At 54.5% G+C, this 25,831-nt stretch overlaps 1 protein-coding gene across 3 annotated transcripts in view; it reads right to left on the bottom strand.

Moving 5' to 3' along the window:
* The window catches only part of IQCE (IQ motif containing E), a 39,191-nt gene that overhangs the window by 7,050 nt on the left and 6,310 nt on the right, over window positions 1–25,831 (bottom strand). For 2 of the 3 annotated variants that reach the window (XM_032603815.1, XM_032603813.1), the window contains exons 2-17: window positions 25,365–25,412; window positions 24,260–24,305; window positions 21,818–21,946; window positions 20,218–20,288; window positions 17,440–17,553; window positions 17,227–17,277; window positions 15,266–15,336; window positions 13,876–13,948; window positions 13,627–13,676; window positions 11,224–11,387; window positions 9,930–9,985; window positions 8,499–8,698; window positions 6,794–6,898; window positions 5,604–5,694; window positions 2,947–3,105; window positions 1,286–1,309 (exon numbers count right to left, since the gene is read on the bottom strand). In XM_032603815.1, coding sequence (XP_032459706.1) covers window positions 1,286–1,309; window positions 2,947–3,105; window positions 5,604–5,694; window positions 6,794–6,898; window positions 8,499–8,698; window positions 9,930–9,985; window positions 11,224–11,387; window positions 13,627–13,676; window positions 13,876–13,948; window positions 15,266–15,336; window positions 17,227–17,277; window positions 17,440–17,553; window positions 20,218–20,288; window positions 21,818–21,946; window positions 24,260–24,305; window positions 25,365–25,412 — 1,452 coding nt within the window. The remainder of the gene's footprint in view (window positions 1–1,285; window positions 1,310–2,946; window positions 3,106–5,603; window positions 5,695–6,793; window positions 6,899–8,498; window positions 8,699–9,929; window positions 9,986–11,223; window positions 11,388–13,626; window positions 13,677–13,875; window positions 13,949–15,265; window positions 15,337–17,226; window positions 17,278–17,439; window positions 17,554–20,217; window positions 20,289–21,817; window positions 21,947–24,259; window positions 24,306–25,364; window positions 25,413–25,831) is intronic. The other variant, XM_032603814.1, reaches the window with a different exon arrangement.

Below are 25,831 nucleotides of genomic sequence, written 5' to 3'. Positions count from 1 at the left end.
GAGGCTGAGGGAGGAGGGGACGCTGGAGGGGAAAGGGCGGAACACCATCGACAGCACCCAGGCCCCCGCCTGCTTCATAAATGTGCTCTACGGTCCTTCCAGGGACCCTCGTCCCCTCAGTCGCTCACAAACGTTTACTGAATGCCGACCGCACGCCAGGCACCCCTCTAGGAACCAGGGACCTAGCAGCAGAAACACGGGACGGTCCCCGCGTCCGCGAAACTTACATTCTAATGGGAGAGGCAAGCAGTTGCAAAAAGGGTGAAGTATCGGGTAGGGACAGGAGCTGTGAAGAAGGCGAAAGCAGGGCGCGGGGCTGGGGAGTGCTGGGGAGTGCCGGTGGTGCGGCGTCCAGGGAAGGTTCGTGTTTCAGCAGAGACCTGAGTAAAGTCGGGGGCAGGACCTGCGAGTGTCTGGGGGAGGAGCCTTCTAGGCAGAGGGCGCAGCAGGCGCAAAGGCCCTGCGGCAGGAGCAGCCTGGATATTTTCAAGGATGCCAGAGACGCCTCCAGACTGAATGGGGCCGGAGGGGTGGCCGGGGAGCAGCGCATGCGGGGCTTCAGGGAACAGCTTTGGGTTTTGTTCCAAGTGTGAGAGGAGTCATTACGGAGTGACGTGGTTTAACATTTAAAAACATCATCCAGGTGGCTGCATAGGGAATAGGCCGTGGGAGGGCAGAGCAGAAGCTGGGGCCGGTGGGGAGGCTGGGCGAGGGTCCTGGCAGCTTAGATGTGCACTGTCTACCACATACCCTACTGTTCTCCTCTGCTCTGACCCGCATTCCGTCACATCCCTGCTCTCCTTTTCCCGGGCAAGCTACACCCTTTCCCTTACCCAGGGCTTTGTTTGCTGAATTCTCCTGCCCGGGATGCCCTTCGTCTCACCCCCAGTTCAGTGAGTCCCTCTCCTTGTCAAGGCCTGCCCCCGCTGCAGGGACGTTCCCGGCCCTGGTGAGCAGGAACCCCACAGCGCCGTGGACGTGCCCCTAAACCCGCCTTCCATCCTGGACTGGCTTGTCTGTCTTAATGTCTCTCTGTCCTGAGGGCCCACAGAACTGACGATCAATAAAAGTGTGTTGAGAGAATGATTGAATGAATTATGAAAGTGTGAAATTATCCAAGTATTTATTTGATGTTAACATCACTTAAGTATTTTAACTCAGTGTTGGGGCCTGGCCTGGGTTCGTGAAAACACGGACTCAATGACGCTTCTTGAGATCTCCGCACAGTCACTTGAACCAAAGTAAAAATACGTATTTTGAAATTAGTAAAATAAAACTGGCTTACCTCGTGCAGAACGGCCTGTTTTTTCTGAAATAAGGAGATCAGTTATGAATTAACACGAGGATGACTTTTCTGTGATACCGTATTCGTCCCTTGGTCCCTCCCCCTGCCACAGCCAACAAGCGACGCAACAGCAGTCAGGGACCCGCCCCTCGCCGACAGCCCCCTGCCCGCCACCCATACCCAAGGGGCTCTGGGAATGGCTGATGGAGCCGATGCAGACCCGCCTGCAACAGCGGAGGAGGCAGCAAGGGACCGTGACCGTGACCGGGAGGCGAATCACAGCTGAAGCCCAGGCCGCCACGGGGCCGTCTGTGGTTCCTGGCCGGCTGCGCGGCCAAGTGACTCGCAGGGACCACTGAGACGGGACTGTCTTAGGCTCCACGTGAGGAAGCCCCTCCCCCAGCCAGAACTGTCCTACAACATGCGGTGTCCTCTCTGGATGTCCACAGAGCGGCTGGACACTGCCCGCTGGTGATGCTACAAAGGGGACCCCCGTGCAGGGTCTGGGTCACTGACTCCCAAGTCTGACCAGTCATCAAAATCACGGGGTGGCGGGGGAATTTCTCCGGTGCTGTCACAGTAGTATGGTTAAGTGGTACATCCTCATTCCTAGAAGATACGCACTGAAGTCTCGTAACGTCTAAAACTTACTTTCAAACGGTTCTGGAAAGGACAGTACGTGCAGAAAAGAAATGTGGCTAAACGTGCACTGCTGTGGAACCGAGGTGGTGGGCAAGAATTAGTACCTCGCTGAATATTAAATTCTTTCAACTTTCTATGTTTTGTAAATTTTCATCATCACAGTCGGGAAGAAGCCATGATTAAAAAAAACCCTCAAAAAAAAAAAAAAAAAAAAACCCTCCACCGGCGCCTCCGGAGCTAAGACCTTACACTATTCAGGCAGGTGGAGAGTTCCAGTTTCTGTTTGTCCAGCTGGGGGAACAAGGGTCGTGTGCGTTCTATCAAACGGGGGGAGGGGGCTCTTTTAGAGCATTTCGTCATCAGAGAGCACCGTCCTTTAACAACTGAGGTCTCCGCGAGCCCCATCTCCGTGAGCGCCCCCCAGGAGCTGAGGAGAGGAGCCCCACTCCTCCCCCAAGAGAGACCACGGGACATCGCAGCTCCCGGTCTGTCGTGCGCAGCCTGCGGCCCCTGCTGCCCTACTCAGCCCACCCCCGGGTCTGACACCCCACGCGCAGCCCTGCTGTCCCGTCACCCACGCCGCTGTCCCCTGAGGAGCAGCCCCGAGGCAGGTTCTCCCTGTTCCTGACAAGACGGCCATCCCGGGAGCCCCAGTGAAGGGCTGCCATGGGGCCCGAACTGCCAGGGAGACCCATAAGCTCAGTCCCGCGCTTGCAGGGGCGCTGCACCCACAGCCCGCGTCCCTGGGACCCGCCGGGAGGTGACAGAGGCTTCCAGACCAGCCACTGCCCGGCCCGCGGCAGGCACCCCCCAGCTCGCCCACACGGGCTCCAGGCGCGGCCTTCCTCTCGCCCTCGCCGCCCGAGACCCCGGGTCTCCGGAGGCTATCTTCTGCCTCCCTATGTTTTCCTACGTGTCTAGGGCGTCTGGCACGGAGCCCGCCCCGGCAAAGGGACGGAGGAAGGGCTGGCGAGCGAGGATGTGGGCAGCAGAGGGCCGGCGGGCGAGGGAACCCTCACCCGGTGCTGGTGCCCCTTCCACCGGCGCTGCAGGAGCTGGGCGGCGGCGTCTCTTCTCCCCTCGGAGCAGCCGGAGCGCGGCCAGGAGGAGCCCCCCTCGCTCGTGTCCAGCTCCGAGTCCGTCTGGGAGGGACCGGGGGGTCGGGGCGCTTCCCGGGTCTGCAGGAAGTCCAAGGTGAGAAGGGTGACTGGGTCGGGGATGGGGGCGGAGAAGCCGGCTATCAGGCCAGGAGGCAGGACAGTAGGACGCAGGCAAAACTTCTCAGACTAGACTTTAATTTAGAGGAAAAAAATCAGTGTCCACACCGCTCAGCATGCCAGACGACAAAAGAAGTCTCTGGAGAGCTAACATATTCGCTAGTAACTAGGGTGAAAGTCGGTTTTCGTTAACCCTGTAAACTCTGGGGGTAGCGCTCTCCCGCGAGGAGGGGAAGCAACGTGACCTGTGGTGTCATCAGGTAACCACAGCGCACCTTGTGAGCTCAGTCACGTCCGTGCATCAGTGCACCAATTATCTGCTTTTTAAAAAAAGGACCCGGGAGGTCCTTTTACCGGCTCCCTTTTCGTCTAATACTGGATTACAAAAATGGGACTTCTGAGATAAAAGGCAATAGATTCCTAGCTTGGTTTTTTGTTTGTTTGGCCGGACCCTGCAGCACGTGGAACTTCCCGGACCAGGGATTGAACCTGTGTCCCCTGCAGTGGGAGCGCAGGACCAGATGAATTGCAGACAAAGCCATTACTGCCAGTTCCGGTGGACGTGGAAAATATTTTTCTCCCTAAGGGAAAGCTTCAGGAATAAGCAGAAATCTCCAAATCCACGTGTGTCGGGTGCCCCCCAGGGGTCAGGGCTGCCTGCGGCAGACAAGCCACAGGTCGGTCAGCACCGTGAGCATCCCACTGGGAAAGGAGCGTCGAGGAGACAAACAGCGCAGCTCTGCCCGCCACACGCCGGGCAGTCAGCGGCCCGGCGCCACAGCCACCTGGGGCTGACAGCGCGGGCATTTGGGTAGGTAGGGGTCTCCTGAAAAGGGCCCATCGGGCAGGGTGGCCAATTTCCTGGACAGGACAGTGCCTCTGTAGGACTCAGAACGTTATCTAAAGCACTGGAAAAGCTGCCAAGGAGATGCACCCATGCGGGTAACACAGAAAGTCTACTTTCCTGAACAACGGAAGGGACTGAGGTGGACTCACACGTCCACCCCACGTGTGGCCAGCTGGACATGCAGGGTCAAGGGCACCGCACAGCCCACGGGGCTCCAGCCAGCACGCGCCAGGAGAGCCACTTTTCCTTTGCCGAATCAGTCGGTGGCCTGGGGTTTGTCTCAACTTGTAACTGGAGAGAGACATGCTCGTCAGCTTCTCCACATTCCCTTTTAGGGCTTTTCTCTTTCCCTTTTGTGCTGGGGTTGAAGTATATGTAGCGTCAGATGCTAAAAGAAGAAGGGGCCTTAAAACAGGACTCCAGCTAAATAAGAAAACCTTGTAAGAGGGAGGCCCATCTAGATTTAAAAAAAACAAACCCAAACACTTTTCTTTTCTGTTCTCAGCAGATAAGTCAATCCCACACCTGGTACGCCCTCCCTCTCCTAGAGGCCAGTCCCCGTCAGGCTACTGGCTACCGAAACAGCAAGTCGCTTTCTGAAGCAACAGAACTTCTCGGCTAAAATGTGTGCCGGGTAAAGCCTGGCCGTGCTGGTGGATTCAGCGTGTTACTCAGATCTGTAGCAAGGGTCGCAGAAGAGGGCGGCACGGCTGCCCATCTCAGCGTGCACCCACGCTGGACGCCCCGGCCAGGCTGGTCTTCCCTGTCACACACTCACACGACAGGCTCCTCTTGGGGCAAACTGCAGCCACAGGATTTCAATACCTCAGTCATTAGTTCTTTGTGTTAACAGATATAAGATTATAATTGCCATCTGGGGAGTCCATTAATCGGAAAAAAAAGGATTAGCGAGGAGACTCACTCTCGCCACTAGAAGTTCTAGCATAGGTAGCACTGGGCCGACGGGGGCCAGAGGGCTCCCCCGGTTCAAGAAGGTGCTCAGGGAGGTGCCAGGGGAGACCCTTGCCGTGGTGTCCATAGAAATGGAGGGAGCGAGGGGACAGGGAGGAGGGTCAGCCTAGACTCACCGCCTGCCTACCTGCCCACGGGCCCTGCGGAGGGAGCTGCGGCTCCCCAGTCACCCAACCCCCGGCCTAGGGGCAGGGGCAGGGGCCGTGCCGGCCCCGGTGAGCACCTTCCCGGCCGGCCCCCGCGTCAGTGCCAGACTGCAACTTACATTGAACCTTCCGGTTCTTCACTGAGAGTTCGAGCCTTCCCTGGGGCCTTCCCAAAGTCCTTCTCACCTTCTAACGGCAACCCTTGTTGGATATTGAAACTTTTATTTGAAGTTTGGGGAAGATCTTCACTCACCGGCTTAACTATCTAAGACGCGAATACTAGTTTGAAAAGTCAATTAACGGATAATTAGTGCAGAACTCCAGCATTCAATACACGCAACTTATAGAAATCGATTGTGATGGTGGTAGAAGGAAACTGGGCTGTCAACGTTAGATTCAGGCAAAACTCCGGGCACAGAGACAGTCAGAACCATAACGCATCAGCTCAGAGTCCCGCCGTGCCGGACAGGAGGTAAAAACACAGACAACCCTACCTCCGGGCTCGTTTCCTCGGGGTCCTCCTCCCCTCCTTTCTTATTCTCTTCCAGTTCTTGAAACTTCCTGGTAAGTGCTTGAATTTCCTCCCTAAAGTGGGAAGGGAAGAAAGTGACACTGTACTTGCCATGACGCTGTGTGAGATGTCTGTACGTGACAGGAGGGGTGGCGGCCTGCAGAGCTGGCAAGGACGCCCCCCGGGAACGAGGTGGGTGCCCCGCCACCACCTGACTGCCCAGGAGCCGGCACTGCCCAGGGCGACCCCTCCGACCCCACTCCTGACACATGGGAGGAACGGAAAAAAATACCGACTGCGTGAACGATGCACGGATATCCTTTGGGGTTTTTAACAAGCAAGGCGAGTGGAAGGAAAAACAACTCATGTACTTGCTACGGATTTCAGAGGCAAGGTAGAAAGAATTCTTCACTGCATGCCCGCCCATCGTGATGGACTTTAATTCTAGGCTTCTGCCAAAGTCTAGTCACGTTTATTCTGAAGATAAAATTTGGTATTCATTTCGGTAATCCGTGTCTTACTAATTATTCGGAGTGCTAAATATTTCTGCGCAGATTGCTAGCCTACTTTTTTGGGCATTTCTTACTGAGATAACATTCATATAACCCCTAATCCACTGTCTTCTCTATTAATCTGCCCATTCCAGGTATTTCCGAATCGCACAGTATGCGGGCTTTTCTGTCCGCCTCTTCAGGGGGCACCACGTTTCTAAGGCTCACTCATCCTCGTCGCGGCAGGTGTCAGCCCTCATCCCTTTGTACGGACGTACGTCCGTTTTTACTCTCTTCACCAGCTGACGGACATTTGCCATGTGTCCACTTTTTATCTACGGTGGACAGAGATGACGGAGCATGGGAGGTGGCGTCTGGACCTGGGGTGTGGAATCGGGGCGCGTTCTGAGGCTGCCCGCAGCGGCCGTGCTGGAGGAGGGTGCGGGCCGGGGAGCTGGCCGTGATGCCAGAGCGGCAAACACCGGCCCAACCGTGAGCAGCCTTTTCCCCAGAGGTCGGGAAACAGCCAACCACGGGGGGACCTCAGCAGAGGAGCGATGTGATCGGGCTGGAGCTGTACGGGCCGCTCTCCATGCGGGCTGAGCGCGGATGCGCCGGGGTGGGCGGGGCTGGGGAAGAAGGAAGGGCCTGGGGCTGTGTGTCTTCCGACTTCTCCACTCACCTCAAAGCCTCCTCTCTTTCTCTTCCCTCCTTCTCACCCTCCTTCATGTTTTCCAGCTCCTTCTCCAAGTCAGCCTTTGTCTGCAGTAGCTGCTTCACCTCCAGACTGAACGAGGAACCAGAGATATTTCAGCGTCATTAAAACAAAGGCTCACAGTGACCTGGGTCACCAGAGCGCGAAGAGCTTTCGGAAAACCTAACGGGTCCAACCTCCTTACTTATGCATGGGTGAGGATGAAGAAAGGCCCTTCTTTGTAACTGCAGGGATCTGGGAGCAGCGCCGGGGGCGCTCGGTTATTTACTGAGCGCCTTCCGTGCGCGCGGGCAACGGACGGAGCAGGGCTCCCGGCCGAGGCGCAGGCCCTGCTCTCACGGGCGTCACCGTCCCGCGGGGAGAGGCATTAACCCGGCGGTCACACAGTTGGACGCCTAATCTACTCCTGAGATGAGAGCTCCCGGGACCCGCCGTGGACCAGACGGGGATGCAGCCTGAGCTGGGGCCTCGAAGACGAGAGGGGACCCAGGCACCTCCACCCAAGCTTGCCTGTGCCCCACAGGTGACGCCTCGCTGAGAACGCGGCTTTGAAACGTTCCACTGCTCATGTGGTGGTGACCTCACGTGAATGAGATACGTCACCAGGAGTGTCACACGGCAAGGGCTCACTGAGTGGAAGTTATTATCGTGCCATGCGACGGCTTAAGAGATAATGAGAGATGCTATTTACTGTGCAAAATGCCTGGCCTAATCTTTATAAAGAACCTAGCGCATGGAGGCACTAGTAGGCTTCGACTGGAGGTGACAAAACAGGTGGAGCGGGAAGGGCTTTGCCTTCTGCTGTGGACAGAAGGCAGCAGAGACAGGTCCTCCTCAGACCTCGACGCGCACATGAGTCACCGGTGGGGGGGGGGGGTCTCATTAGACGCAGAGCCAGGTTCAGGAGATCTGGGCCAGGCCAAGGTAACCAGCCCCGGGTGGGCAGGGCCCGAGGGTCTGCATCTCTAACCAGCCCCCAGCTGATGCTGAGGCCGTTGGCTTCCTAGGCCACACTCTGAGTAGCAAGGTCTCAGAAACACCATCTCAGAAGATGCATGGGTTTAGACTGCTGGCGACAGAACTGCAACTGGAGAAGCCACACGTAAACAACAGGTGGAGGAGACAGGAGCGTTTTAAGGGGGCTACAGAGCGAGACACTAGAGAACAAAGGGCAAATGAGCAGAACCTTGAGGCTTCGCCGTCCACACTCTTATGGTCACACTGAATACTCCACACACCACAGCACCTGTCTTGTTTGATGCACAGATTAGATGTTGTAAACATAGTACTGAATCTGTAAACCCTTCTGCAAGAGATCTGTTGGATGGCCTATTATCTTACACGAATCAATCACAGTCAATGCTTCTCTAAAAAAGAATTTGGAAAGCCCTCTGGAATTCCGTGTTAAGAGATTTAAATGGCACCCTCCGCCCCGTGCTTTTCGTGACGTAATACGGCCAATCAGTGTCTCCTTTTCCCCACTGACGCTGCCTTCATTTCACAACTAAAACATCGCAAGTTTTAGAATCGTAGAAACGTATCTGTGTGACGACTGCCATGAGCTGAGCCTTCCCCAAATCCCCAGAACAGCTCAAGTCCAGCAACTACACAAGTCACGGGAGCAGGACCTCTCCCGGAGGTGGCCGGGCGCCAGCCGTGCGGGACAACGTACTCTCGCTCCTGCAGCCGGGTGTGCAGGGCCTTCCGCTCGCCCTTCAGGATCTTCACAACCCCCCGCAATCGCTCGCTCTCCTCCTGGCGGTCGGGGCGCGGCTGCTGGTGCACCGTGGGGCTGGACACCGAGTGAGCCGGCGGGGTAGACCTGACCACCTCTGAAGCGTGGGATTTGGGGCTTTCCATCAGACTTATTTTCTGGAGGCAACACAGGCATCTGTTAGACGTTATTTCTTACTTTACTTTCCTAGGAAAGAGACAACGGCCAAGGGGAAGCTCATCCCAAGCAAGGGAATGGGAAGAGCTCTGCGTGTGATGTGAGAAACCTGGGACGCTGACCGGGGACAATTCTGCTCCACCAGAGTCCTGGGGGCGATGGAAGGGCATCCCCGCCCACCGCCCCCCCACACCCAGAACCCTCTTCCTCTGGAGCAGGGAGCACGCAGACCCAGCCGGGATGGGGCAGGTGCGGTAATAAACAGAGAGCAGAGCACGGAAGGTGAAATCGTAAACTGCTTTCCTTTGTGCTTGTTTACCCTATTATTTCCCTAGGACGTCTGGAATTTTCAGCCTCTGTGCTTTCACACGTCAAAGACGATCCAGCTCTGCCCGCTGGAGATACTGAGCGCCTTCAGAGTCCCACTGATATCAGCATCTCTCCGAGTGGAAGAGCGCTGCCCCACTGGCTCTGGACCACCTCTGGCTGCCCTTCTTTCCTAACAAGCTTTATTCTTGAACTACCCACAGTTTATAGACACTTAAGTTCTCTGCTTTGTAAAGACGTGAAATTATTGTTTTCTTTATTGCTCCCCTCTAGGTTTACTCTGCTCAGCCAAAGAGTTGACAGTTCTAACTTGATACTGTACCAGTACTCAAAAGGGAGGGACACTTCTGACCCATTTCAACAGAACCAGATTGACGACATTTGCAAATTCACGTGGGGGATATGAGGGAACGTTAACTTCCCGACTTTCCCGGTTGGCAAAGTGTGGATGCACAGTTTTCTGTGAATTCAAATGCTATACGAGTGGTGAGAAACACAGTCTGGTAAGTGACTGGTAGTAAAAAGCCCCCACGTGCATGGCAGGCTGGGTGTCTGAAAGGCTCTGGGATCCTACGCACCCAGTGACGGGTGCCCACGGGAGCCTGAAACGTTTCAGTGTGTCGTGTGACCATGCTTTGCCGTCTGTGACACGAGGGACAGGCATGACACGCCCTTAGGTCTCATCCGGACCCGTAAGAGTCTCCTCTTGCCAGCGTGTCCGCGTGCCGTCTGCGGACAGACGGCCACCGTTTACATGTTCAGCGCAACCCGACTCCCTGCGTAAGTCCCGGGAGCGGCGCTACGTCTGTCCCGTGTTCTAAGACCCGCTGCTCTCACACAGGCAGGTCCTGAGCAGGGAAGGTGCCGTGGTGGGACCACACTCACTTTTTCCAGCTCTGCGATCCGCCGAAGCAGCCGGGGCTTGCTCCACTCCACAGAGCCTGATGGAACAGCGGGGTGTGATGGGTGCCCTTCGTACAGCTGTCCCAACGGGCCCCTTCAGCCCAGACCTCCCGTCTGGAGCACAGCCCGACGGCATCCCCTCCACAGGCTGGCCCCCACGGCCGGCGGCCCCACGCCCGGCAGACCTGCGGCGCCGAGGGCAGCCCCACGGCGACGTCTGTTCCCTTTCACCGCGGCTTTACCGACACAAACGGTCGGGAGAGGGCTCAGTGCGGCCTTCTCTCCCGATTCCATCCCGTCGGGCTCTGGCTTCACCAGCCTGCCAAGACGGCCCTTCTCCAGCTCAGCAGCAAGTCCACTCCGCCACATCCCAGGCCCCGGCCTCGGCCCCAGCCCCCAGGCCACCAGCGTGTTCCCTGGCACCCACACGCTCCTGGCGGCCCCTCAAGCGGCTCAGCTGGTCCATCCTCCCCCCACTCGCTGGGTGACCGGACTCTCACCGGGTCATCTGGTCCCCGACGGCCTCCAGGACCGGTTCTCCTGCCGAGGGCCCCGCCCGACCCCCGACTCACCGACGCACCGACCTCCACCGGCCACTTACCCACCCACCCGACACGCTCGCTCCATGTCCCCCACCGCCGCCTGTCCTTTCAGTAGCCCGGACCCCCGTGTCTCTCACAGGCTGCACCCACTCCCCACGTGCACCGGAGCCCGGCCACCTCTCGCCACTGCTGTGCCACCTGGGCCAGGCCACCAGCGGCCCCTGCGAGGCCCTTTCCTACACGGCGTCCACTCAGCACAGGAGCAGGGGGTCCTCGAGAGGCGAGGCAGACCCTCCCACCCCTGCTCCAGCCCTCTGTGCCCTGAGTGGCCTGCAGGGCCCTGTTCTCCCCCGCCCTCACCTCCGTGTCCATGGCCAGCGTGTACGCAGGCTGGGCCCCCGGCCTCAGACGCGCCGGGACACTCGGGGGCTCTGTGCCTTTTGGTGCCGCCCGCGGCCCCCGGACCCGCGCTCTTACCACTTGGCCGGCATCTGACCTGCTGGCTTCTCGTCTTAGCAAGAGCGCCTTCACTGCTCTAGCTCTGTGTCTAGAACGGCACCTGGCACTCAGCAGGCTCCCGCCGCTTTGGAACACACCTTGGAGCAGCGCTGCCCCGGGGTGCGCGGGGGAAGGAGGGCCACGACTCCCCTGCGGCCGCAGCCGCCCGCATCCTGGGGCCCCTCCTGGCGTCCCCACCCCTGCCTCCCCCCTTGGCGGCTCTGGGGAGCAGGTACCCTTTATCTTGGAGACAGTGGGGGAGTCGCTCAGCACGCGGTCCAGGTCTTCCTTCAGGCTCTGGTTCTCCTCCGTGAGCTCCTGGACGCTCCGGGACAAGCTCAGGAGGGCGCTGCTCATTCTTTTCTGCCTTTTAAGGCCGATGTTCTTCTCCGCTGGAGGCCTAGGAGGAAGGAGACCAAGCGGCTAAGGTTTGGTGCCTGAACTGGTTTAATACGCGTCCTAAGTGAGGGGTGGGCGCTCGGCAGCCCGGGCGCTCAGCGTGGTTTCTGCTGATGGACGTTTGCGATTAAACAGGGAACACTAACTCTGAAGCCCAGACAAGCAGACTCTATCCGTTCTTCTCATCAGCGCACCTGTGTAACAAAATACTGTGTTCAGTCATTAGCAATGGACATTAAACAGGATCACTAAAGAACCTGTGGAAATTTACTTTCTCTGTTGTTCCATAAGTACTTAAATAATAGTTTTTTTTTTCTTTTTTTTTTTTTTTTAAAGAAGATGTTGGCGGTAGGAGTTTGATTAATTTTTAAAATTTTTTTCATTTTTGCTGTTTGGGTCTTCGTTTCTGTGCGAGGGCTTTCTCTAGTTGTGGCGAGCGGGGGCCACTCTTCATCGCGGTGCGCGGGCCTCTCGCTGTTGCGGGCTCTCTTGTTGCGGAGCACAGGCTCCAGACGCACAGGCTCAGTAGTTGTGGCTCACGGGCCTAGTTGCTCCGCGGCATGCGGGATCCTCCCAGACCAGGGCTCGAACCCGTGCCGGCAGATTCTCAACCACTGCGCCACCAGGGAAGCCCCTTAGATAATAGTTTTGATCTTGCCTTTTATTCCGCAAAATAAGTCTAAAATACAGTCAATCCCCTTTATTCACAGAATCCATATTTGCAAATTCGCCTACTCACTGAAACGTTATCTGTAACCCCCAGGTCGATGCCTGGGGTGCCTCTGCTGTCAGTCTGTGGGTCTGAGTTGCAGGCGGGCTCACTCCCGGCTGGGGGGAGAAGCGCCGTCCGCATCTGGTCTCAGATCTCGCCCTATCCACAGGGTGGATTTCGAGGTCTTTTCTCGTTTTCGTGCTTTCTGTTGATTTCACCGCTCTCGGGGTCCCCTGCAGCATAGTTCTTACTTGCTAGGAGGCTGTGACACAGCTCAGGGAGGAACCACACGTGTCAGAGCTTCGTTCAGGCCTGAGTCACGGCGCAGTTGGTCAAGAGTTCAGTGCTAATGAACCAAGAACGGACACTAAATAAGGTGCCTTTAAACAGAAACACACATGAAGGCGGGTTGTATACCGGTCAGGTGATGGGAAAGCTGTGACCAGAGGGTCTCAGGAACAGAACTCCGTGCTTCCCCTAGAAGCACTGGTTCAGCATTTCCCAATTCAGTGTTCGTGGACACTTTACGGAACATAACGCCGTGAATAATGGGAATCGACGGTAACTCCTCTGGCCCTTTACAGAAAGTTTGCCACCCCTATTTTATTTTATTTAATTGATTTATTTTTGGCTGCATTGGGTCTTCGTTGCTGCACGCGGGCTTTCTCTAGTTGCGGCAAGCGGGGGCTACTCTTTGTTGCGGTGCGCGGGCTTCTCACTGCGGTGGCTTCTCTTGTTGCAGAGCACAGGCTCTAGGCACGCGGGCTTCAGTAGTTGTGGCACGTGGGCTCAGTATTTGTGGCGCACGGGCTCTAGAGTGCAGGCTCAGCGGCCATGGCTCACGGGCTTAGTTGCTCCTCGGCACGTGGGATCTTCCCAGAGCAGGGCTCAAACCCGTGTCCCCTGCACTGGCAGGCAGATTCTTAACCACTGTGCCACCAGGGAAGTCCCGACCAGCCCTCATTTTAAACTACTAGGAGGAAAGGAAAAAAGGGAAGACCATGCCTGGCACATTGTAAATGCTCAATAAACGTCAGTAATTCACTGCAGAGGCTGGTGGCACAACCACATCTAAGATAAGGGATCCCTCCTTTCCTAATTTGTTGAAAGCCTGATATCACCTGGGAAAGGGACAAGGGAAAATCCACGAGATAAGGAAACTTTGATGTCTCTCCTAATAAACTTATTTGGCAAGATGAACTTGTACTTGGTACTAAATGTCTTCCGAAAAGGAAGATCTGCTTTGAAAAATAGTGTTTTCTAAGTCTAAGCTGGAAGCTGTGAAGTAGTACGAACAGTGAAAGCCCGGAGCACCGACTGTGCTGTTAGTGGGCAACACATGGCAACTGTGAGGGCACGTCTGTAACATCCCAAAGGGAAACACGCCAGCTCTAACCATGAGTAACGTGGGCGCAGGCTCCCAAGTCAGGGCAGTGTCTGCAGGCTCCACATGAGGCCTACCCTGCTCTGACAGCAGTTTAACATGAAAACAACATATGAAACATGGCTCCTAAGGAGAGGATCATACTTCTTTCCTGTCGTTTCAGAACTTGCCAGGAGAGTCTGGAGACGATGAATCTGTAAACGCCAAATTAAAATGCATTTAATACAAAATGAAAAAACTGCAGTGATTCCTGACTTCTGCCCAGTGGCAGGAAGTGAGCACTAAGTTGCTGGTTTGTGTTCAAGTTAAGATGAACTAGAAGAGGGCCCCTCAGTGCAGCTGGCCCCCCACCCTCCGACCCCGCCCCCCGCCCCGGGGCAGGAGGGCACGCACCTCCTCGTAATACGTCTCCATGGTGATCCTCATTTCCTCCAAGTTAGTGGTCTTTATATCAGTCTGCAATTTGCTAAAAACCCAAGTTCAGAGTTGACATGGCAGTGCCAGCATTCGTGGGCAGAGCAAGAGGAAGCCTGTTTCCCGGAACACGGGAGAAGGATGGGCTTTGGAAGAGAACCGGGCTGGGAAGTGAAGCCTGAGCCGGCCCTCAGCTGGCCGTGGCCTTGCACAAGGCCGAGGAGAGAATTCTCACACCCACAGGGCCCTTCCTTGTTGGACCTGCCCCTTTCCAGGGTGAGGTAACCGACCAACCCCGGCAGATATTCTTTGCTAACAAGGGCCTGTCTTTAAAAACCGCAGTAATTGTGAATAAAGACCTCAGGGTTAGACGGGAAGAGTCATCTTTGGGGAAGGTGGGGGGAATGGTTCTTTAAAGGAAAGAGAATCATTTTTTTCAAGTTGTATTGTCTGTATAATTCCCCTTGTTCTCAACACGTAACAGACTTTAGGGAAAAGGCTCTAACAGAGAAATGAAAGTAAAGTTACAGAGTTCAGGATTCTGAGACACAGAAGAAATCGGCAAATGATAAAAATTTTAAAGTTGACGATTCCAGCAAGAAACAAAGGAGGGGTGTTCTATTGTATAAAGAGGATACAACAGAAAGTGAAAACTCAGATTTCCTTAAGTAAACTCAAACACAGCTAGGAAAGGCTCTCCTCTGTGATAAAACAGCAGGAAAGGAGTCCGCGCTGCTGCCCTGAAAACAGCACCAGGGGGCTTCCCTGGTGGCGCAGTTGTTGAGAGTCCGCCTGCCGATGCAGGGGACACGGGATCGTGCCCCGGTCCGGGAAGATCCCACATGCCGCGGAGCGGCTGGGCCCGGGAGCCATGGCCGCTGAGCCTGCGCGTCTGGAGCCTGTGCTCCGCAACGGGAGAGGCCGCAGCGGTGAGAGGCCCGCGTACCGCAAAAAAAAAAAAAAAAAAAACAGCACCAGGATAGTGCGTGACAGCGAGAGAAGCAGGTAGGGGAGCTGACCAAGCGTTAAGGGCTTGTATCAAGGTCTATACAATTCATATTGGAGATGAAAAGTGACCACAGAAGACTAAGGAGAGAAAGCAGTTCTTCAGTGGAACAGGAACAAGAAAAGAGGAAAGGGGAACACTGCTCCTTAGGGTCAGATGGAAGAGGCACGGCTGTTCACGGTCCTGTTTTGGTGAACGGCGATGCTGGACACAGACGTGGGGGCAGGGTGGGAATGGAAGCTGGAGCTGAGGGCATAGCGAGTGTGGACGTGGAGCCGGAGGCAGGCCAGGTGCGCGCCCAGCGGGCCCCTCCCGAGCCTGGGCCACCCCCCCGACCCCGGCCGGCCCCCCAAGGCTCCGTACTCGATGGTGTGGTTCTTCTCCTTGCACTGCTGCTCCAGCTTGAGGATCCTCTGCTTTAGACCACTGATCACCTGCCAAGGCAACAGGACGCGTCAAGCTGACGTCTCTGCGGCCATGGCCTCGCCCTCCCCCTCCCGCCAGGGGCTCAGCCGGCCCCGTTCCCCGGGCGGGGTTGGGTGTCCCCGGCCCGCTGACCCGGCAGCACCTGCACAGCCTCCTGCCAGAGCGCCTTCCTACTTAGCTGTCCTCCCCATCAGTGCTGGCGTCTCTTCTAGACTCAGCTGGAGAGACAGGGCCGGGCTGTCCTGCCCGCTCAGAGCAGAGGGGCCGGTGAGTGGGGCCACAGGGGATGTTCCCACTCAAAAGGTGCCACCATCCCCTCCCTCCCATTCCACAGCCACCCTCTGGAGGAAGGACAGGCCGCTGCACGGTTACCTTCGAGGCAGCCACCTCAGTCCCTGGATGTAAAACTCACCACGCCTAGCCCGCCCAGGACACCCTGGTCCCCAGCACGCCCCTGGGAGGGAGCAGGTCTGGAGGAGGCTGGGCAGCCGGACAGAGGCCTTGAGACGCCCTTCCGTCTCCATGCCTCCTGTTCTCCGTTCATGGGGCACTTTGGGAGATAACACCCTGTACTCCCGAAAGAACATCCCTTTCTTTCTTTTTGAAGAGTCAAACAACTTTTTAACTGGATTTTACGGTAATTTTTAATTATACTAGTAATACATGAATACATTTTCTTGAAAAAAATTATAGATGACACTATACCCTTGGAGCTGACCCCTGTCAACTAAATGCTGTTATCAACTTCCTGTGCATTCTCTAGGCCTTATTACACGCGCACACACGTGTGCACAGCCCCTGAAGGTCTGGCATTTCGCTGTTGTTTACACAAATGGTGCCCCCCCCCACGTCATTCTGCAGCTTGTTCTTTTCACTCAATAGGCCGTCTTGGTGATCTGTCCCCGCTAGTTCCTACAGATCGATGTTATTCTAGTTACCCGTTCCTCTACTGATAGATGCTTAATTTGTAACCCACTCTTGCTATGACAGAAACTCCCGGCCGGTCCTCCTTGTGCACACGGGCAAGTATTTCTTTTTTTTTGGCGGTACGTGGGCCTCTCACTGTCGTGGCCTCTCCCGTCGCGGAGCACAGGCTCCGGACGCGCAGGCTCAGCGGCCATGGCTCACGGGCCCAGCCGCTCCGCGGCATGTGGGATCTTCCCGGACCGGGGCACGAACCCGTGTCCCCTGCATCGGCAGGCGGACTCTCAACCACTGGGCCACCAGGGAAGCCCTTTTTATTATAAATTTTAAGTTTATGTTATCAAGCCCATTATTAATTGCATCATTAATGTGATTTTTGTGTTCAATAATCTCAAAATTGGATCCTCTCCAGTTTCCTTTTAGCATATCAGATTTTTTAAAAAAATGTACTTCCTTGACTCATGTGAGGTTTATTGTGATACATTTTCCTCCAACTGCTATAGTTTATTGCCATAGCATTAATCATAATGGCTCCATTTGCCATAATTTTGTTTCATTCAATCTGTTATGTATTATTACATAACACACAAGAGGGGTTTGTATGCGTTTTAAGGTCTAATTCTATTTCTGCTTTGTTTCTCTGTCTTAAATCAGTATCACTTGTTAAGCCTGATGTGTGTTTCTTAGGTGTGGTGGGCTAAGTCCCCCACTGTGACTACCTTTTTCTACAGTGTATTTCCGGCCTTTGTGCTAAGCCTACTCAGCCTCCCTCCCACTCCCACTAAGAGCCCCCCAGCATCTTCTCGTAATCCCTACGGCTCTGTGGAGAAGGGTTTCAGGAGGTCCCGAGCCCTTCCGCGAATCTCCTCCTCCTCTGGTATGAGTGCTGTGGAGAAAAGGCATCTCTCTAAAGGCTGTTTGGAAGGTAAGGTTTCAGTGGACAGGTTATCTGTTTTGCTGGAGATTATACTCACCCAGCCAGTATCAGGCCTTTTCTCTGCCAGAGTCCGAACAAAATCTGGGCCCTGTGGGAAGCAGATTGAGGAATGAAGACAAGACGTGGTCTAGCCACGCCCTCCCGGCCCCCCCGCCCCCCCCCCCCCCCCCCCCAGCATTGGCCTGCTGAGAGGAGCCGGTGACGCCCCACGCCTGCCTCGGGGCACCGCCGTGCAGGGCCAGGAACTTACTCGGGACGGATCCAAAAGCTGCTCTATCTGCCGGTCCTTTCTGCTGTTTTCCTCTTCTAAGCGCCGAAGCTTTGTTCTCATCAGATCCACGTTGCTTTTTTGCACGTGTAATGACTGAAGGAAAGAAGGACCACACACACACACACACACACACACACACACACACATACACACACCGTGCACACACACACACATCCTGGTGAAACACTGAGTTGGAGAGGTGTTTTACAAGCTGCCTGGTTCCCAATCAGGGCGTTGCGTGTGCAGTGGGTGAGGGAGGTCTGGACGTCACAGTGAAGGCTGGGCCGGGGGGTAAATGCCCCGTTAGGTGCAGGGCTACCCAGGCAACTAGGAACTCTGCCCCACACAATGCCAGCAGCACCCCTGCCACAGACAAACGCTGTTCCACCAATCGATACTGCCAGCAGCACTTCTGGAAGGTGCCCATGTGACATGCTCTCCTCCACGTCCGTATGACAAAGCCCATGTTCTTCACACACCACATACCATCATAGTCTTATGTCCATTTAAAATTCTTATCCTCAACTAAGGCTCAGTTGGTCAGAGCAGTGGTTCCCAAACGTTTACCTGTGGATGAACTTTTCACCAGTCTGGGGTGAACTTAGAGGGAAGACTGTCAGGTTTTCATAAAACTAAGTTAATTTTTTTTTTTTTTTGCAGCACGCGGGCCTCTCACTGTTGTGGCCTCTCCCGTTGCGGAGCACAGGCTCCGGACGCGCAGGCTCAGCGGCCATGGCTCACGGGCCCAGCCGCTCCGCGGCACGTGGGATCTTCCCGGACCGGGGCATGAACCCGCATCCCCTGCACCGGCAGGCGGACTCTCAACCACTGTGCCACCAGGGAAGCCCCATAAAACTAAGTTGATTCCATTTTTACCACTCTCCTGTATTTTGAAATTATGCTCTTCCTATTATTTCGGACATATATAGTTCTTTTATGAAATGGTGATGGTAGGGTATTTTTAAAGTTTGTTTTCAACGTCCTCACTTGAAAAAGCTTTTCCCTAGTCCGGGAAACCCCACAGCCTGAAAAGCGTAAGGTTAAGCCAGTGCTCGTAAGCCTCGTCTGGAAATGCCCACACGGGTCAGCTAGCGCCGTGGTTAACCGGCTTCCAGCACCAGCCTGCACCCAGATTAGCCAGTTGTCCTGGAGAAGCCCTTCTCCTTTCAAGGCGCTCGTGGTGCTCAGAAGAGAGTCCGAAGTGTCTGAACACAGCCAGCCCCCAGCACGGGAAGGACAATTCCAACCAAGTGTGCGTCCCACTGAGGGAAGCCTGGGGAGTCGGCCACATGGCCACAGCCGGCAGGAGAGATACTGGCCCTCACAAGTGTTTAGTGAATTAGTCGATTAATGTACGGTCACTGGGAGAGATAAGAAATCCAATAGCGGGAATTCTGCTTCCAGAAATATGGATTCCAGAAAAGTGCACTCACTTTTCCCTATTCCTCGTGCTTAGCGCAGCTACAAACTCTGTACTAAAGCCCCTTCGTGGATTATTTTATCGAATCCTCACAAAACCCTATGATATCGTATTACGATCATCCCCGCTTTTCTACAGGAAACTGAGGCATTACCTGCCCGAGAAAAACTACCCTGATGCTCCAGCTGCCAGAGCGACGGAGTCTGGAAGATAAAAGTCTCTCCTCTCTGAAGAGAAGCCTCGGCTTATTTCGTTTGAGTGAAGTTAGCATCATTTTACCCAGAGACCCACTTCTGGCCCCAGGCAGGTTCCTCCCGAGAGTGTCGCTGCGGCGACTGTTCAGGGCTCTCAGAGCTCACGCGGTACGGTCCCCTCGCCAAGATAGCAACCCTCCCTGCGGTACCCGATTCGCTTAACACATCTCTGGACAGGGACGTCCTGACTCATCGGGCGGGCCCTGCACTGCTGTGCAGCTCCCGTGGGTGAGGGCTGGGTCCCGTCCACGGGCCCTGGCCCAGTGCCCCTCAGGCGAGATGGCTTCTAGACTCCTCACGTGCTCTGGGCACGCTGGCTGCCAAGCCAACGCCCTGCTTAACGCTGCCCAGACTGATCACAGCCCTCCAGATGCGGCTCAGCTGGCGGGACAGGGGTGGGGTCGGGACGTCAGGTCTGTGAACAGACTCACGTGACGGAAGGGAAGGAAGCCCAGTCGTTTCTCCAGCGGCACAAGAATATGTGTGGCTGTTAAAGACCGGTTTGGTGTAGCGGTGAGGATGACGTCATTTACTGCAGTACAGTTTGTGCCTTAGGGAACGGGTGGCAGGTGACCTTGATGGAAATCCTGGTGCTACTGCTGGTTAACCTTGGAGAGACTACTCACCTCTCTGAATCTCAAGGCTATGACCTATATCTCTTGGGGCCCTTGTGGACATCAACTGAGATCAGGCCTGTGAAATGCCCTTAACACCGAAGAATTATGCAAACGGGAAGTTATTGATAATAATAACACCAAAAGACCTATCATAAGGCCAAGTCTCAGGGAGCAGAGGGACTGGAGTTAATCTAGACCTCCCCGGGTGCTGTCCACCGTGGGGGCCGGAGAAGCAGAGCACGGCGGGCTCTAACTGCTGTCCAGGCTCCTCTCACAGCGGGCTCGAGGCCCTCTCCGTGAGCCAGTGCCGCCCATCTGCTCAGGCACCGGGCCGGGGTTTAAACTCAGCTGTCCCTCTACAGCTCCTATTTCCCACGTGACACATCCCAGCACAGGTGTGACTTTCCATCCACGTTACCGAGGGCTTTCCCGCTTAAAGTCAACAGAGAGCAGGGGGAAACGCTACCTTCTTCAGCTCAATGATCTCGTCATACATGCCCTCCTTCTCTCTGTAGACAGGGGTCCCAGGAACATAACCTGCAGGGAGACACACAACCCTCTGAAAAGACTGTCTGCAAAGTAGAAGGAATTCTTGGCCACACCTTAAGGGAAACCTGGAGGTTAATGAAATTATTCTTTTTTTAACTTCTTTCCCCAGAAGTAAGGAAACCAAAACCGGTATTGATATAGAAAGAAAAAGCAAGAGAAAACTAAAAGATGTGAACACGGGGCTTAATTATAGTAAAAGGATTAACGGAGGGGGTCAAAAGGAGAAGTGCTGTCTTTAGATTTTAAACAGCAAACAGAGAAAAAGACAAACAAAAACAAACGTGGTTATGTCATCACGCAGATGACAGCACCCAGTCCGATGTCTAACGGTAGGTACAGTGTACACTGCTCTCTGCTTCCATGTGATCCCTAAGGGGTCAGGACTCTGAAACACACCAGCCTGAAACAGCGCTGCCAGCTAGCAGTGCGGCAAGGTGACCATCCCTGGCACCAGGACAAGGTTCCTCTGTGCTTCCCACGGGGCCAGGGCCGACAAGCAAAGCAGTAAAGGAGGGAGGAAGCACGTGGGTAAGACCAGACAGGAAGACGGAAACATGAAAACCAACCGATTCTTTTTGGTGACATCTGGGGTTTTTATTATCCTTGCAGTTTTCATTTCTGAGATTGTTTATACAACAAATTTAAATAAAACTCTAAGTTTAGGGAGATAGGCACCACTGAAGCCCGGGACGATGTCTCTGTCCACATCGGGAAAGTCGCTTTCTAGGAGGGCAGGATGGACTTTCAGGGGCCACTGTCCTCAGGACACTCTGACTGAGGGAACCCCAGATCTCACTGTCAGAGCACACCCACCAATCCCCATACCCTTCCGCTCTGCTGTTCCTCAGTCGTGGCTGTGTCACCATCAACGTGCTCACCGTGGCTGGCAGAACGCCTGAGATTTGACCTCTGCATTCTTTCCGCTTCGGTCAAATCGTCAGGGGTGCTGCTGGGGGGGGGGCTGTTGGTCCATGCACGCTCCAAGGTGAGGTCTGATTTCAGGGCTGGGGTCAGACCTCCCGGTTTCAACGTGCAGGGATTTAATATGACAGGTACAAGCAGAGACAACGTAAGGCGCTGCCTCTAATCATCAGTCTTCAGGGTTGAAGAAAGCTTAGGGAGACCAGTGGTGTGTGAGAAACGTCCAGCCACCGGCCCGCAAAATAAACAAAGCCCTGATGTGTGGCGTTTGCCCACTCCCGCGGTGTGCATATCCCCGGCACACCCAATCTCAAGCTGCCGGTGTGACACGGGACAGCTCACACAACTCCTCAAGCCAGCGGGAGCAGCTCCAACACACGACTTCCCGCAGCGCCCAGACAAGCCAAGACCCAGGCGGCAAACGTCAGGAACCACACCACATGCTGCGTAAAAGCCGTGCGGCGCGATGTCTTTGAGAAGATCAAAAACAGTGCGGCTCAGACGAGTCGTATTAAACGCTCTGTGCCAAGTCACCACCCGAGATTTCTAAGACGCTCCCCTTGAGCAGGAAAGGTTTCTCCCGGGCGACCACATACCTTGCTTTGAGCTTCCCAGCCACAGCTTCTGGGGGGTTAAGGACATTCGGCTCCCAAGAGGCACGCTGCCGGCTGTCCTCAGAGACCTCCAGGAGGCCACTTTTCTCGGCTTAGAGTGGTAAGGCGACTCTGAAAAGCCAATGTGTGGTTTTAGAGGTGCAAGGTATCAATGCCCGCTCAACATATGTGCTTCAGAGAGACGAAAATGATAAAGCAAAATATTCACAAGGGCATGACAACCCCAGATCCTGACAAAATTAAAACTACAGTTATGACTTGAAGGTATACTTACATTTGTTTTTTACTTTTTATTATAGAGAAATAACAGGACATTTATTTTAAAATATGGATCTAAAATTCTACCAATATTGCGGTACTTAATTTCCCCTTCAGTTTTTTCAGATGCATATGTATTTTTATATAGCTGCAGTCATAGTGAACACACAATTTTGTATCCTTTATACTTAACACTAAATAGTTTTCCATGTTGCTGTCAATACATAGTGTGCAAGTAATAATGTTTAGAACTTGATATGTAAGACGGCTAGAAGAACTGAGGAAAAAATTACATTTCTCCAGGGTATTTTTGACTTTGTCATCAAAACAATGGAAAGGTTTTAAAATTATATTTTAATCTGGAATCTTACGGAGATTATGCAAACTTATGCAAAACCAAACTATTCATAAAACATGCTTATATTTGTTAAATACCAAAGAAATTTATATCTGTAGAAGGTCCTGGGATTCTAAATCTAATACATTTAATTTTTAAAATTTCTAAGATTTTCCCACGGCGTCAGAATTTATGGGAAATCTCCCATTATTGTTTAGGGTGAAGGAGTAAAGACACATTGGACCCTGAGGCATTTCCACTCATCCAGAACCACTGTGCTCCACTTCCAGGATATTTGGAAGGGCTTCCAAACTTTAAACATGCATCTAAGTGCTCATTTAGGAAGGTAAATTAGTGATCGGAAAAAACCCGCGAACGACATTTCCCTCCTAAATGTATGGGATTTATCGGTAGTAGTAAGGATTCCCAAACATGCACGCCTATGGATAGAGCTGCGAAGGAAGAAGAAACAAGGCAGCAGGCGGTGGAGACCTGTCGGCGTGGAAGGACCGGAAACTGGCCGCCCGCCCCCGCCTCCTCGGTGCACTGCGAGGCCCGAAAATCTCAGAGCGCGGGTAGCTGCAAACCCACGTGGTCCCGGACTGGGCAGTGAAGAGAACCACTTATGAAGTGAACGGGACAGGCACGACTCCTTCTGTCACGGCCCGGAAGTCAGACAGGCGCACACATCTTAAGGGAGTGTTAGGAGGGCGGGCTGGGGGTGTCCCAGGGAGGGGACACAGAGCGTCCTGTCGCGGTGTCCATGTTGGATGAGCAAGGTGCCTGGGATCAGCGCTGCTGCGGGGACAGGCGTCAGGCATGGCCGGGGGAGAGCACGCTGGGGGGCGGGCAGGGGCAGGGCCACTGAGTGACAGCACATCTCTCAGGGGGTTTTAATGCTTTGGGGGTTCTGGCCATCCTAAATTACGTGAAACACAATTCTGACATTTACAGAAATCGAGATCAGAGTAATTTGATTACTAGCATTTTCAACACTTGAAATGCTTGACTTCCAGCAAGAATAATGAGAGATGTCTGACATTTACCTTAGGTACTTTCTAGACAAGAAGGACTGAAACAAAAGGGGCTGAAAAGAGAAGGTTTAAAACACAAACACCCACACTTTCACTTTATATCAATTCTCAATTTTCTCCACGGAAGGAGAGCCGGGACCTCCAAACTCCAGATTGCTAGATGGCTTCTTTCTAACACCTGTATTTGTTTGTAATATAAAACATGCTTTCTTCTCTTTGCAGGAATTTATCTTTCTGATTATGTTGTTCCTGGGCTAATATGAAAGTTCACTTGTATTCTCTGCGTGTGTCATATATAAGACAGTATGTTTCAAATACTTATGTATATAAGAAATGTAAGCAGACACATATTGTACACACACACATAGATAATAAGTCAGGCAAGGCCACAGGCTTGTGCACAGCAAAAGGAAGCCAGTCTAGGATTTGGTTTGTCACAAAGGCCTCGGGAAACATAAAATTCGGCAAAGCACCCAGATGAACAGCTTTGTGTCTCGAGGAATAAATCCTGCGTTGTCTTCACTTTGGCAGCGCTGGGAAGCGTATGGCGACTTGAGAAAGAGAACATGAAAGGCCGCGAAGCACTGTGTGTGGGGGAGGGAGGAAGGGGGCTCAATGGGACAGTGACAGCTTGGGACCTCAGCCCTCGCGGGCCCTGCCTCAGTGGCCCTAAGGGTTCAGAGAAGAAGGCGGTCCTGATCTTCCTCGCAGGACGCTGGGGAAGGAGGGCTTCCAACCACCATTTTCTGAGTTAAACTGTGGAAACTTGAGGGACAGGGGCCTGGTCATACTTACTCGGTGACGTAGGGGGAGGTCTGTGGAGACTTTTCCTTTTCGCTTTCTGAAAGGAAGAAGAAACGACGGAAAGCGGGTTGAGCCTTCTCGAGCAGCCCCAACGGTCCCAACCAGGAAGCACCGGGGGTGTTCAGGATGGGCGGGGGCGGCAGATTAACTGGCCAAAGCAGAGTGCACGCAAAGGAGGGAACAGGGCACAGGGAGGCGCCCCCAGATACAGGAGCAGCAGCCCGGCCTGCGTCCAGCAGAGACGGAGGTGTGCCGCCTCAAATCCGCCCTGAAGGTACCACCGGCTGTCCCCACGCCCCCCTGGAGCACGGGGGCGTGACTGTCCGCAGGGGGGACTCAGCAAGATGAAACCTGAGAGTGAGGCAGAGGGGAAGGTGCAGCAGGAGTGGCCCGCCTGGAACCCGGTGGCCCCTGCCATGCCTTCCTCCCCGATCTGCTTCACGCCGGACACAGAACCCCACTTACTTCCCTGCCAGCGGGAACACTGAAGTGCTCCGTGCAGGCTGACTTTCCCCCAGGAGATTGGTCCCGATCCCTCCTCCTCCCGGGAGCATCTTGGGCCCGTGCCCTCAGCGGCGTGGAGGGAACACTCTTAGCTCTGCGGAGGTCCTGCGCCTCAGACAACAGGCCCAGGATGCTGCCCCTGGAGTCCCCAGAGCTGTGGTGGGATGTGCTGGGGCCGCCTTCCCCCAGGGCTACGTGCTGTGGTTAGGCTAGAATTTATCTGCTGGGAGGCGAGCACCTGCTAAGGTCTCCTTTCTCACACCTCAGCCTCCGACTGCATCACGGAGCTCTGCTCCCGCCCCCCGCCTCCGCCGTTACGTGTCAGGATTGGGGGGCTGGGGTCGGGGGGAGTGCAGGCCAAAACCAGGTGCGGGACAGGAACTTGTCATCAGCCTCAAAAGTACTCAGCTCACGACTAACTTCTGGGTAAAAGTTTCAAAATTATAATCTCAGTTATTCAAATCCACCTGAGGGCCTGGAGCTTTTCAGACTCAGGGCAGCATTTGGAATTTGTGATGGGGCACTAAACACAGCACTTGTGGGGAGACCGCGTGTGAGTACCGCAGCCACGCCTCCCCTCCCCTGCACTCACCGTCTCTGAGTCAGAGTCGAAGGTTATTGCAGACAGGCTGTCATCTCCCTGGAGGAAGAGATGCGAACAGCGAAAGCTTCAGGCACCAGCTTGGCTCCACAGTCACCCTGACAGAGTGGGAGCGGCGGGGCCAGGCGGTGCTGCGGCCGCAGAGCCCCCATCCAACTCAGAGCATCTGTCCACAACACTCACAGCAGGAGCAGCCGGTCTGTCCCGTCGCATCCGAAGGAACAGATGGGGACACAGAACAAAACTCTGCGGGCCCCACCCCTCTAGGTGGTCACAAACCACCGAGGTGGGATAGGGAGGGTGGAAGGGAGGGAGACGCAAGAGGGAAGAGATATGGGAACGTATGTATATGTACAACTGACTCACTTTGTTATAAAGCAGAAACTAAAACACCATTGTAAAGCAATTATACTCCAATGAAGATGTTTTAAAAAAAGCAAAAACCAAAACTCTGCTGG

This window comes from Phocoena sinus, chromosome 15 (assembly GCF_008692025.1).
Source record: "Phocoena sinus isolate mPhoSin1 chromosome 15, mPhoSin1.pri, whole genome shotgun sequence".
NCBI lineage: Eukaryota > Metazoa > Chordata > Mammalia > Artiodactyla > Phocoenidae > Phocoena > Phocoena sinus.
Note: the sequence above shows the minus strand (reverse complement) of the source record. Positions and strands in the feature narration are given on the sequence as shown.